The sequence below is a fragment of the Callorhinchus milii genome, unplaced genomic scaffold (genome assembly GCF_018977255.1).
Source record: "Callorhinchus milii isolate IMCB2004 unplaced genomic scaffold, IMCB_Cmil_1.0 Scaffold8, whole genome shotgun sequence".
Classification (NCBI taxonomy): domain Eukaryota; kingdom Metazoa; phylum Chordata; class Chondrichthyes; order Chimaeriformes; family Callorhinchidae; genus Callorhinchus; species Callorhinchus milii.
In genome coordinates this window covers 19,214,026-19,225,867 of record NW_024704749.1, presented here as the reverse complement: position 1 = coordinate 19,225,867, position 11,842 = coordinate 19,214,026, and the positions used below count along the sequence as shown (strand labels likewise).

Below are 11,842 nucleotides of genomic sequence, written 5' to 3'. Positions count from 1 at the left end.
TAGGTTTACTTTTTTTTATATATATATAAAAAAAACCCTCACAAGACTGGAGTAAGGAAGCCACAAACTGATTTGGTCACTTAAAAAAAAAAATCAATTTTAGTCGTGTGTGTTATTTTAGCATAATTTGCCCAGTGTTTGGAATCGTGGTTAAACCAAGATTCCTTTCGATCCTCCCAGTGGCTCAGCACGGCGGTCGTCATGTGCACAGTCTGTGGTGACGCCGGTCTGGAGTCCAGGTGGCACTGTCCTAGGGCAAGGCCAGCCGCCCAGTGCCTGGCAGTCCTGAGAGACAGTCCGTGCCGTTAACAGTCACTCTTCCAGAGTTTGATTGTCTTATCGTTTTCTAATGCTGCCGATGCAATGATGTTCTCTGTTGGGTGACAGGCGGTGGAGATGACAACATCTGTAACAAAAAAAAAGGCAAGAGGTGATACCTGGGGAGCCTGGGTGCAGAGAAAGAATGACCACCGATGCTGTGGGACCTGGACCTGATCGCTCACCTGTGTGTCCTTGTAGCTTCTGCACTATCTCCTTTGTTTGGAGGTTCCAGATGTAAACAAAGTTGTCCTCTGATCCCGACACGATCCACTAAGAAGTGAGAAAAGAATTATTCAGCACATTCCAGGCGGTCACACTGCCGTAGCTCTGCGCTTAGAACGCTGGGCAATTGTCACACAGAGGACTGAATGGAAGTTGCCTGTTTGCAGGATCTGTAACGTACCTTACCACCCGTAACCGAGAAGTTGGCGAATATGCAGTATTTCTCATTTTTGTGCGCGGTGTAGGTCTTCAGGCACTGTAACAGGTAAAGAAAGGCTCAGCAACTCACTGTTCGATCAAGATGCACTGCACCGGGGTCAGCATTAAACAACGACTAAAGCAGAGAACTCGCTGTTTACAAACGGCAGATTGAAATGTAACCACTCACACACACACCACCATGCACACACATGTCCCTGCTGGTTTTTAAAAAAAATTGTAAACTTTCCTGTGCTCTGTGGCTATGCAAGTGAAATAGCTCTACCCTCAGAGTCAAGGTCTACCCCTCACAATCGCATTTACAAAGCAACTTTTTTTGTTGGGAGGATGTCTCAAAGTGCTTTACACGGGCTGCTCCGCAGGTGTTCAAGAGGTTGGGGGTGAGGGGGGGAGATGACCATAAGTGAACACTGTGAAGGAGAGATCAAATAGCCATCACTGGGTGTCACTGACCTACTAGAGTGTGCAGTGAGGAAGGACAATCTCTGAGGAGTAAATACCTTTTTTTAATACATAAAATTGTGAATTAGGGCTTTGTACGTACCTTTCCTTTACTGTAGTCCCAAAGTTTTAAAGTACTGGAAAAAGAAAACAAAGCTTTATTTCAGAGAATAAAGTACTAATGAGCTCAGGATTGGCTCAGATTCTTGTCGCTTATGGAAACCAAAGCACGGCTTTTTCCATCAGTGGCTCGGGAGCCAGAGCTCAGTCTGTCCACAACCACAAGTAATAATCCCTGCATTTAACAGCGCCTACAACCTCAAAACAATAACAAATTACATTTGTATGGAGCCTGTCATGTCACGAGGATGTCCAAGGTGCTGGACAGCCAGGGATCCACAAACATCTCAAAGCATTTCACCGGGACTTGCTGACAAGTGTGGTGGCTGCATGTTTATAGGCAGAGCATGGCCATCTTCCCAGCATGGTGGGGGAGGAAGATGGGGGAGGAGGTGCCGCAGTCACTCAGATCTGCTCTTGCACACTTCAGGATCCAGCTGCTACACTGCTTTTTTGTCAAGCCGCCTGGTGTGTGCCAAAGTGCACCAGAGCCTACAAACTGACAAAGCAGCACCTGCTCATAACCCAGTTCCACCGCCACCTCCCATAAGCGACAGGACGTTGTGTTGGCGAGCACAACCCTGTGCTGTCGGGTGATTGTGACCACAGACAGCCTGAGCAGGAAGGAAGGCTTACTTGTCGAGGGTGGCTGCCAGAATGTATTTGCCGTTCGGCGAAAACTTCACGAAGGAGACAGGAGGATTATCGTCATCTGTGGGGAGGAAAACAACTCCTTACAGCAGCAGCAAAATGGAGCAGTTATTGTGCCAACAAGTTACTGAACTCAGCTGAGGCTGCAGTCAGGATTATAATTGGCCTTAGCACCCTCAGGCTAGGGAGGGGCAAGTAAAATCAGACAATGTTTCCCGCTTCTGATCACTCCATCGCCTTTTGTTGGAAGGTGCTCGGGGAGGAAAGGATTGAGTCGTGATTCCCCCTACTGTTCAATGTTCCCAGGAAGGGCCCAGAGTATAGTTGAGGTCAGTAGAACCTTTCAATGGCATGTAATAATCCTTGTATTTGATATAGCGCCTTTTCAAATCATTGAAGCATCTTAAAGCACTTCACAGAATATACTGCAAAGTGAATTCACTGCGTATTTTGTGGGTAAAAAAAATACCAACTGCACCTCAAGTGCAAGGGATTGTGGAAAATCTCGCACAAAATGCAAACCTTTCTCACAGTGTGACCCTTGCACAGCCCAGCATTCACCAGTTTGTTGCAACACCACAAACACATCTACCCACCCATAGTGCACTCACGCACAGGCACGTGCACACATACACGCATAAACCCCCACAGGTGTATGAACACTTTCACTACAGGAGGCAACCGTAAGAAGGATAGGTCTCTCATGAAGTGAAGCAGGGCTGTGTGGAGGAGGGAAACAATTCTGGTGCAAATTTTCTAGCTGATCTCTTATCAGAAACCTGATAGATAATTCAGCAAAAGAGCCCCCCACATCAACCCCCCCACCGGGCATTGACACAGGACGAAGAACTTACCAATCAGTGTTTTAAGGCACTGTCCCGAGGCAGTGTCCCAAATTCGGCTGCAAAAAAAAAAGTTCTTAAGTTATTCTGTGCAACAGTCTGCTATTATTAATGGCAGATCAAAAGTGTGACTGATCAACTTCATGTGCTGGACACCGTCTTAGAATGATATTAATAATTTGTGGATTCGATATGGCGCTTATCACATCATTGAGACGTCTCAAAGTGCTTCACAGAATATACTGTAAACTGGATTGATTATATATTTTGTGGACAAAACACAGTAGCCGATTGCACACAGCAGTGTCCCACAAACAGTGGTGGATTGAGTGAACAATTTGTTTTTGAGAGGTCATTACCCATATAAGGGGATCCGCTAATCGACTGACAACCGGGTTACCACTTACAGCTAGGTGAACAGAGGCGTGTGGAGTAAGGAAACTTGCCTAAGGTTTCGCCCTTTGCACGGGAATCGAACCCGGGTCCTCTTGCTTGCGAGGCGAGCGTGTTAACCTCTACGCTACAGGACTTCAGGTGGAAGGGACACAGGTTACATCACACCATACGTGGTGCCTATCTCAGTTGGAACTGAGATAGGCACCAAGTAAAGAAATAAACCTGACAACACGTGAGCCGGTTAGGCGAGTTCGGATCTACTTTGGGATGTGTCCTTGAGTGTAATACCACCGCATTCCTATGGGTAGTGCTACATTAGCAATTAACCAACAGTGGCGCCACCCTCAGGTACTCGGTAGTATTGCACCGTGAGTTATTTGCACAGTGATAATATGGGGTCGAGAAAGTTCAGAAGTTACTGCAGGAAAACATACACTTACCAGAGTCCATCATAGCTACTGGAGACGATGAGGGATCCATCTCTGTTGAAGTGTACCTGAGGGAGAAAGAATTCGTGAAAGAACGAGTCAAGAAACACCACCCGGGGGTTATTCCGCAAGCTCCCAAAGGTAGCACACGTAATGCTCAATCCCTTTCGGCAACAGGTCAGTTCGTCTAAACAACCAAAACGCTGTGACTGCCAGGAGAGAGATCGGCCCCTCACCAACCTGAGTTGGCGTCAACAGGGAATGTGCAACCCGATTACAACTCACCATCTATCCAGAGGCTCGAAAAGGTATAGGAGATAGGGCAGGCCACTGGGATTAAATAACACCAGGTTGAGAGCTAATAGCTTGAACGGCCTCCTTCTGCTGTGAGTTTGCAGCCTTATACCTGGTGCTTCACTAAGATCGGTTAATACCGCGTTTACGATGTGGCTTTGAAATCCCCAAATGTGTCAGGGATTGCAGTCAGTGCGTTTACACTCCCCTCACTCTCTCTCTTCCTCCCCACATCACACCAAAAAAAAAAACTGTATGAAACATACAAGCTTTAATCTGGATGAACTGTCATTGGAATTTTTTGGGGGTTATGACGCCACCTCAAATAATCGGCACCAGAGACCGATCGGGAGACGTGCCTGAGGATCAGGCCACTTCATTCCTAGCATTATTCTGGGAATCAAACCTACAATTTGCTTGGTTCAATTCAACTTCCTTCTACCCACTTCTCCTCCTCTCCACAGTTTCTAGGAAGAGTGTTGGCTGTCTGCACGATGTGGTTTAAAGCAGACAACACAGCGTGGGCCCAGGTCTTGCACTCTGCTGTCTATACGCCGAGTGTCATCCCCACCCCCCACCCAATACACAATGAGTTGAAATAAAAGGGCAAATTTTGGTTCCTGTTGAAGTGCAGACACGCGGATTGATCAGGACTCAGCTGCAGCATTCCCCCACCACTACCCCCCCATTGTTCTAATGTCCTGCTGACAAGCATTGTACAGGCACAGGCATGAAGAATTGGCGAGGTGCCAAAGGGCATCCTCTAAGAGAACTATGCTCCCTTCTGGAGAAGAGATGAGAATCAGAGAAAAGCACTGCCTGTGACATCAAGGCACTGATGACTGGGAGAATTAATAGAGCTCAGCAGTGAGACCGCAGTCAAGCCAGGCTGATTAATATGGTCCCCTCGCACTGTGAAACCAAAGGGCATTTTTTTTTATATAAATAAAAACGAGAAAGGATATTACACGTAAAGCTTTATAGTCCGCAACTCCACATAGAAACGGTATTGTCTGCTTCTCACGCTTACCCCACACCAGCGAGCTTCCACTGTTTTTAAGGCAGTTGCAAAGCAAGTCAACCCAGTGCTGTGCTCAGGATTAGCTCAGCCTCTTCCTACATTCTATCCATCCAAAGTGCCTTCACCATTGCTTTGAGACCCCTCGCTCACCCCAACCGACAAGCCCCCCCCATCTCATCTCACCCGTCACACCAGTTTTGAACGTGCCCTGCTCCCCCCATCTGCACACTTCCTTTTTAACAAGTCATGCAAAAACAGTCCTCAAGCTTGACAATAACAAACGTTTTTTGGTGCTTAGAATAATCCATAATAATCCATACATCTGATGGGAGAACCTTTCATGTTGAGAAAATGTCTCAAAGCTCGTCACAGGATATACAGTAAATTGAAGTAACTGTTTTGTTGTTGAACTTACAGCAGAAACAGGGTCTGAATGTGCTGGCAGAGTCTTCAGGCACTTCCCAGTCTTTACGTCCCAAATCCGCACACTCTCGTCAAACTACAGGAAACAAAAGCATATAAATTGTAGGGGTTTAATCCCCACACGTGTCACTCTAGCTGGACTCAAACCGAATATACCCTGTAATTCTCAAGACAAATTCTCCAGGATATTCACTTACCGATCCGGAAACAATAAGGTTGGACTGCGGGTTGAAATTACAGCAAAAAACATAGTTGCTGTGGCCTTTCAGTGTCTTCAAACACTTGCCCTGCAATCAGAACCAAAGCTAGTTAGCACAGCTTTACGTCACCATAAGAGTAACTGTATTTTGTCGACAAAAGCAGCAGCCAGTTTGCGCACAACAACTTCCCACAAACTGCCATGGAGTGAGTTACCAATTGTACTTGGGTAATTGTTGGCTGGGAGCAACTACCTTCTCTTTTCGAATAGCACCATGGATAGGTGCTATTCAATGTGAGTTGGTTTAATGTCTGATCCAAACCACAGCACCTCTTGACAATGCAACAGGCTCACAGCACTGCATTGCAGTGTCAGCTTAGACGATGCGAGTTCAAGTCCCGACATGGGATTTTGAACAACCTCCTCACCACCCCAACCTTCTGACTCAGAGGCGAGTGTTACCACTAAGTCAAGCCGACACACGATCCTCACTGCAAAATATCCTAGCCCTCATTTTAAGATTGTATCCCCTCATTTTGGATCTCTTCATTAGAGAGAAGAGTCATCCACTATCTAGCTTGTCAATTCCCTCTATTATTTTAGCACCGCAGACAATAAGATTATCCCTTGGCAGCACTCCCCTCCCCAGCTCCAGGGAATATAACTCAAATCTACTCAAGTTTCTAGTAATAGTTTAGCACCTTCATCCCAGATGTTATTCCAGCAAATTATCACTGATGTCTCAGGGTATCAGTCTCAGAGAACCAGGGAAGTGGCTCAGGAATTAGGGACTATGTGGCACCAGCTCACTCGGAAGCCCGAGCTCCTAAAGTAAAATGCCAGACTCATCTTACCGAGTTCACGTCCCAGATTTTGAGAGTTTTGTCATCTGAAGCTGATACAAGCAGGTTTGAATCTGTGGACCAGGCAACGTCAGATATTCCCTATTAAAAGGAAAAATTCATACATAACATCACAGAGCAATACCAATACAGCAGCATAACCCAGTCTAACCATAACAGCCTGACTACCCATGGCTGGTGTTTCCTGATATTATGCAATTCAACAGCAGAGGTATTAGCTCAATCGTGTCCATGCACACAACTGGGGTGAGGGGGAAGACACAGGAGAATTGGTTAATGATCAGGAACATGAACCCTGGCTGATTCCCCACCTCCCCAACCCAGGGGCACTGAAACTAATTGTAGACCCAATGAGATCAGTAACAGCACAGAATGAGGATGGACGCTGGGGATGGAGAGAACAGAATTTCCAGCACTTACCAGTTTGTGTCCTGATATGGTCTTCTCAAACTTGCCATCGTACGCACCCCATATTTTAATCAATTTATCAGCAGCTACAAATGTAAGAAAGAAATCTATGAACTTGGCTCTGTGTACAAATCTCACAGGTATCCAGTGACGGACTTTATAAAATACTCCATTCCTTTCAGATAATGGATAGCAGTTTTAAAGGGTTTCATGCTACAGGAGTGAGATGGAGTTTTTTTGTAATACAAGTTTTTTTATTTATAATAAAAAATATGCTATGCACAAGTTGGCTGCCATGTTCACTTATAAAAGGCAAATTTCCAGTAAATCCCATGAAGCTTTAAGACATCCTCCTGACATGATGTCAAACACAGGGATTATTATTATTGTTTAATGACACAGCAAAGCTAATATTCCTTTCCTCATTCAGATTAAGCCCAAAATGCAAATAAATCACCTCCCCATCTTATTTTTGCTCATTGTAAAATTTGCTACCACATTTGACTAAATAACATTCACTTTGTTTCTAATTAAATATATTTTTGTAAAGAGCTCCAAGACACTTATTTTACATGAATGACGCTATATAAATGCAAGTTATTAGTATTTCAAAATGTATTTTAATGTTATTCTCTAAATAAGGAAGACATTTAGGATTGCGGCAGATCTGACACCTATTGCAAGTATAAAGTCAAATCCATTCACAAATAGCTGCTGATTAAACAAATCAGAATATTGACCAGACAGACACACAGGACTACTTACAGGAACTGGCTAACCACTCGCCATTTGGGCTGAACTTCACAGAAGAGACGGCCTTTGTGTGGCCAGCGAGCGTGAACTTCAAGGTATAATTGGGTTTTACAGCAGACGGCTGTGCAAACATAAGGAAGAGATTTTAGTTAAACAAAGCGGGTAATTCTACCCACTTAATGAACACAGTTCAGATCTGAATCTGTAACAGTAAGCCGATTGCACCATTCAGCACCATAGCTGGTTAACAAACAGCAAGTGTGGACACGTGACATGTCATGGTACTGTTGCTGTCGACAAGGACTAACAGGAGTCAGCTATATCAATTCTATACATACACAAAAAACACAGGCTGGCTACAAATGTCCAATTTTTTCCTCGACTGTGGCCTCAGCCCTGCTGCACCAGTCTCCAAGACCATAGGCACCTTATTTGGTTAATCGTCTGAAAAAAGGCATCTATCTTGATTGTCTGTCCCTCTGAATGAGCTCGCCATCTGCTGTGCCAGATTATGTTCATCTTTCCCTGCTCACATCCAATCTGATTTAATATATTTCTCTTTCACCAATCTTCCTTCCACCCACCTCGAGAAATTACTGGAGATGGATATTCAGCTATACTGGGCCTCAGCTGGTGTTAGCACTCCCCCTTCCCCCCCACTGTAGCTATCTTCACTAATTTATATTCCTCAAAAGTTTATATCTCAACTGCTCGAGTGACATAATAGTGTGATAACCTTGTCTTGAAAATGTTCCAATTATTTCTATATACTCGGGACAGTTCCACACATCATACACTTATTTCTCCCAGACAGAGCAAGGTTATGGGGCCACATCACAGCCAAGCAAAATCGTGTCCTCATCCCAATGCAAACTCCCAGTCACGGTCTCCGGAGAGAGATTGGAAGCAGAAACTCTAACTTATTTTCACTCCCTACTCAGGGCTGCTGGTTGCAAGTTATTTATTGGAAAAACTGGCTAAGAATTTGAGGAGCTTCTCACCAGATGTATGCCCAGAATAGGAACAAGCTACAGCCTGAAATTAACGTCACCTTGGTCCTCTGATAGAACATGTTAATACAGGCTATTCGCACACCGGTTGAGTTATATACAGCAGATTTCACTGCTACAAGGAGCCAGGGCAAAGACCACACAGGTGCACAGGGCATAGAAAGAATGCACAAGTAGATCAGAGACCACACGCCACGCATGACAGGCCAGGGACCACACACGGGCAGTTCTATATGTGCAGCACCTTGCTTTGATTGGTGGAAGAGCAGGGTGTGGACTGCCCTTTCGTAGGCTCGGACTCTCCTTTCTTCTCTTCCGTCGCCATTGCTGCCAAGCTGCCTGGTGAGAGGCGCTGGGTCTTTCAGCAGACACTGCAGCTGCAAGTCAATCTGCCAAAGAAAAACAGCCATTCAGACTTCATGTGGCCAAAAACTTCCAACAACAGTTTACATTTATACACCTTTAACAGCAAAGGAGTTTACCGTTCGACCCACAACTGTTCTTCCTTCCCCACATCTGGTCCGTGACCAGGACCGCCTTCTTCCACCTCTATTGCCCACCTCCAACATTGTTAAATCCATAAATTGGTTTAAATAAAAATCAGATGTTTGAAAACGTGGAATACTAAGGGTACGAGTGAAGTGAGGAGTTCAGTGAAAATAGGTGGTTCAAACAGAAAAACTCCATTCCAGGCTTGATGAACTAAATGGCCAGCTTCTGTGCTGTAATGTTATTCAATTGCAAAGCAACTAACATCTGAACACAGCTTAATTAACTACCCTTGAGTGGCAGCTCAATATAAATGACTAATGAAAATGAACAAAAAGTTAATCTGTTGGATCTTTAAACCAACATGGGCAGATGTGGAATTGGAAGCAGCACTGTCCCTGGAGCAAAAACAGAGATCGCTGGGAACACTTAGCAAGTCAGCCAGCATCTATGGAAAAAGGAAAGTGGGTCAACATTTCGGGTCCATGACCCTTTGTCAGAACTGGGGGATGTTGGGAGGGAGAGGTTTTAAGGACTAACAGAGAGGGGAGGCGGGGCAAGAAAGATGAAGAAAATGAGGTGGAGGACAGGGGATGATGAGTTATAGAGGTGTTAATGATGCAAAACAATGATGGGCAGCAGAGGCAGACTAGAGAGAAAAAGTGTGTCTGGGACCCAGATGATGTGCTAATGGTCACAGAAGAGGAGGAAGGGGAAAGCGAAACCTTGGGCAAGTTTCCTTACTCCACACGCCTAATAATAATTCCTCCAAAAACAAAACAATAATTGGTCATAAGGGCTGTAAGGTCCCTAGCAGATAGATGAGGTGCTGTTCCTTGAGCTTGCTGTTCCTGGAGTGTCTACCTCATGCTGACTTCAGTCTGTCCAGCGCTTTAGGACGTCCTCCTGATGTGAAAGGCGCTATACAAATGTAATTTTGTTGTTGTTGTTCTTGTATTGATCAGAATGTGCCCAAAGCCAGCGTTTACACACATTCTTGTCCATCCCAGGATTTCCTCTGTGCACAGCCAGCAACACTCAAACAGCTGGAAACATTATTTCCTGAAGCTCCTGGGCACAGAAAATGCAAAGCTAATTTCAGGTGAATGGAGCTTCCCTCACAGGCAGAGCAGGCCTCAGTGTTGCTGGGCTATGGAAGGGTGGGGTTCTAAAAAGCCAGAATTACCATTCTATCAAAGAGTTTACCAATTACTTCTAACGTTAACTCCCACAGCTCATCAATACGCCTGCTTAGGCTCACGTTGAACAGTCACTGGGACGTAGGTTACTACTCAAGGTTCAACTGTGAGCCGGGAAACGCTCGGAATTGGTTGAATTTTGCTTTTCACTTGGTGTCCCTCTTCAGCCCTGTGTGGCTGTGTGCCCTGTAGCAACTTCGTCGAGTTGCTGGGACCCTTTTGTGCCAACTCAAGTTTGTGATACAAACCCACGTAGATTTGAAGAATAAACACAACAAAATCAAATCACCGCCACAAGACGTTTTAACAGATGCTGCATGGGTTTAAGCGTAGTGGTTGGAGCACTCGCTTTGCAAGTGAGAGACCTGAGTTCAATTCCAGGCAGAGGGCGAAACCTTGGGCAAGTTTCCTTACTCCACACAGAGCCTAATAATAATCCCTCCAAAAAAACAAAACAATAATAAAAATTGGTCATTTTCAATCCATGACTGTTTGTGGGACATTGCTGTGCGCAATTGGCTGCCGCGTTCGCCCACAAATATACAGTCAATTCACTTTACAGTGTGTTCTGTGAAGCGCTTTGGGACGTCCTCCCGACGTGAAAAGCGCTATATCAAATGCGAGGATTATTATGATTATTACTGCGCAAGGAGCGACAACTCCTTGCGACAGGACTCCCACTATTACTAACCATGGCGTTTGCTGGAAAAGAAAGAGTTTTGTGGACTTCAGGTGAACGCCAAGACTTTACGAGTCCACAGACCAAGCCGGCACTCCAATGCAGCGCTCCGCTAAACCAGTGTCCAGTCTCGTGGATGTTCAGGCGGTCATTAAACATCCCGTGGCACCGTTTGAAAAGCGATGGGAGTTCCCCCCCCACCCCACCCCACCCCCGGGCCACCAATCTACCAGACACAACTGGTCATTGATTTCCACAGTGGGGGTGTGGTGTGCTGGGCTCTCACCGGCGTAAGGCACAGTCACTACACCCAACAGAAGCTTCGCGAAGGGCTTCACCTTACGGAATGGCTTTTATTGTGAAACCAGGTCCCCCCCCGAAACGCTGCAGCTGCAATAGGGGCTGCAATACCCAAACCTCACACACAAAGCACTACCGCAGCGGGTTACCGTGAGGCCGGGGCGTCAGCACAGCCCACAGCCCACAGCCCAGACTTCATCCGAAATGAGCTGCCGGGGACCAGCCCCCCGGGGCCCCCCGGAGGCCGCGCCGCAGCCTAACCGGGAGAGGAGGCAGGAGGAGGCCTGGGCCTCTCACCCACGCCCGGCGCCCTGCACAGGGCCTCGCACTGTAACTGAGGCGGGGCCCAGGCCCCGGCTACAAGCGCCGGGAAAAAGAGGGCGGTTCTCCGGTTCGGTCAGAGCGAAGCGTCTCCCCTTACCCGGCGCGGCTCGGCTCGGCGCGGCGTTACCTGGTGCCGCTGCTGGTGTCGGGCCTGGGCCTACGCGGGGCCCCGGGGCCGCTTTCGCTCAGTGGCCGCTCGGCGGGGATGTGGCGGGAGCGGCGACTACACATGCGCACAGC

The 11,842-nt window shown here is 46.5% G+C and overlaps 1 protein-coding gene across 1 annotated transcript; it reads right to left on the bottom strand.

Moving 5' to 3' along the window:
- wdr5 (WD repeat domain 5) lies at positions 1–11,842 on the bottom strand. Its single transcript, XM_007900168.2, has 14 exons — positions 11,730–11,842; positions 8,856–9,000; positions 7,614–7,722; positions 6,861–6,934; positions 6,432–6,521; positions 5,576–5,665; positions 5,371–5,454; positions 3,653–3,708; positions 2,829–2,875; positions 1,960–2,035; positions 1,307–1,340; positions 725–799; positions 504–591; positions 1–406 (listed from the first exon to the last, which is right to left on the bottom strand). The coding sequence occupies exons 2-14, from the start codon at positions 8,934–8,936 to the stop codon at positions 306–308; spliced, it is 1,005 nt and encodes a 334-aa protein (XP_007898359.1). The 5' UTR covers positions 8,937–9,000; positions 11,730–11,842; the 3' UTR covers positions 1–305.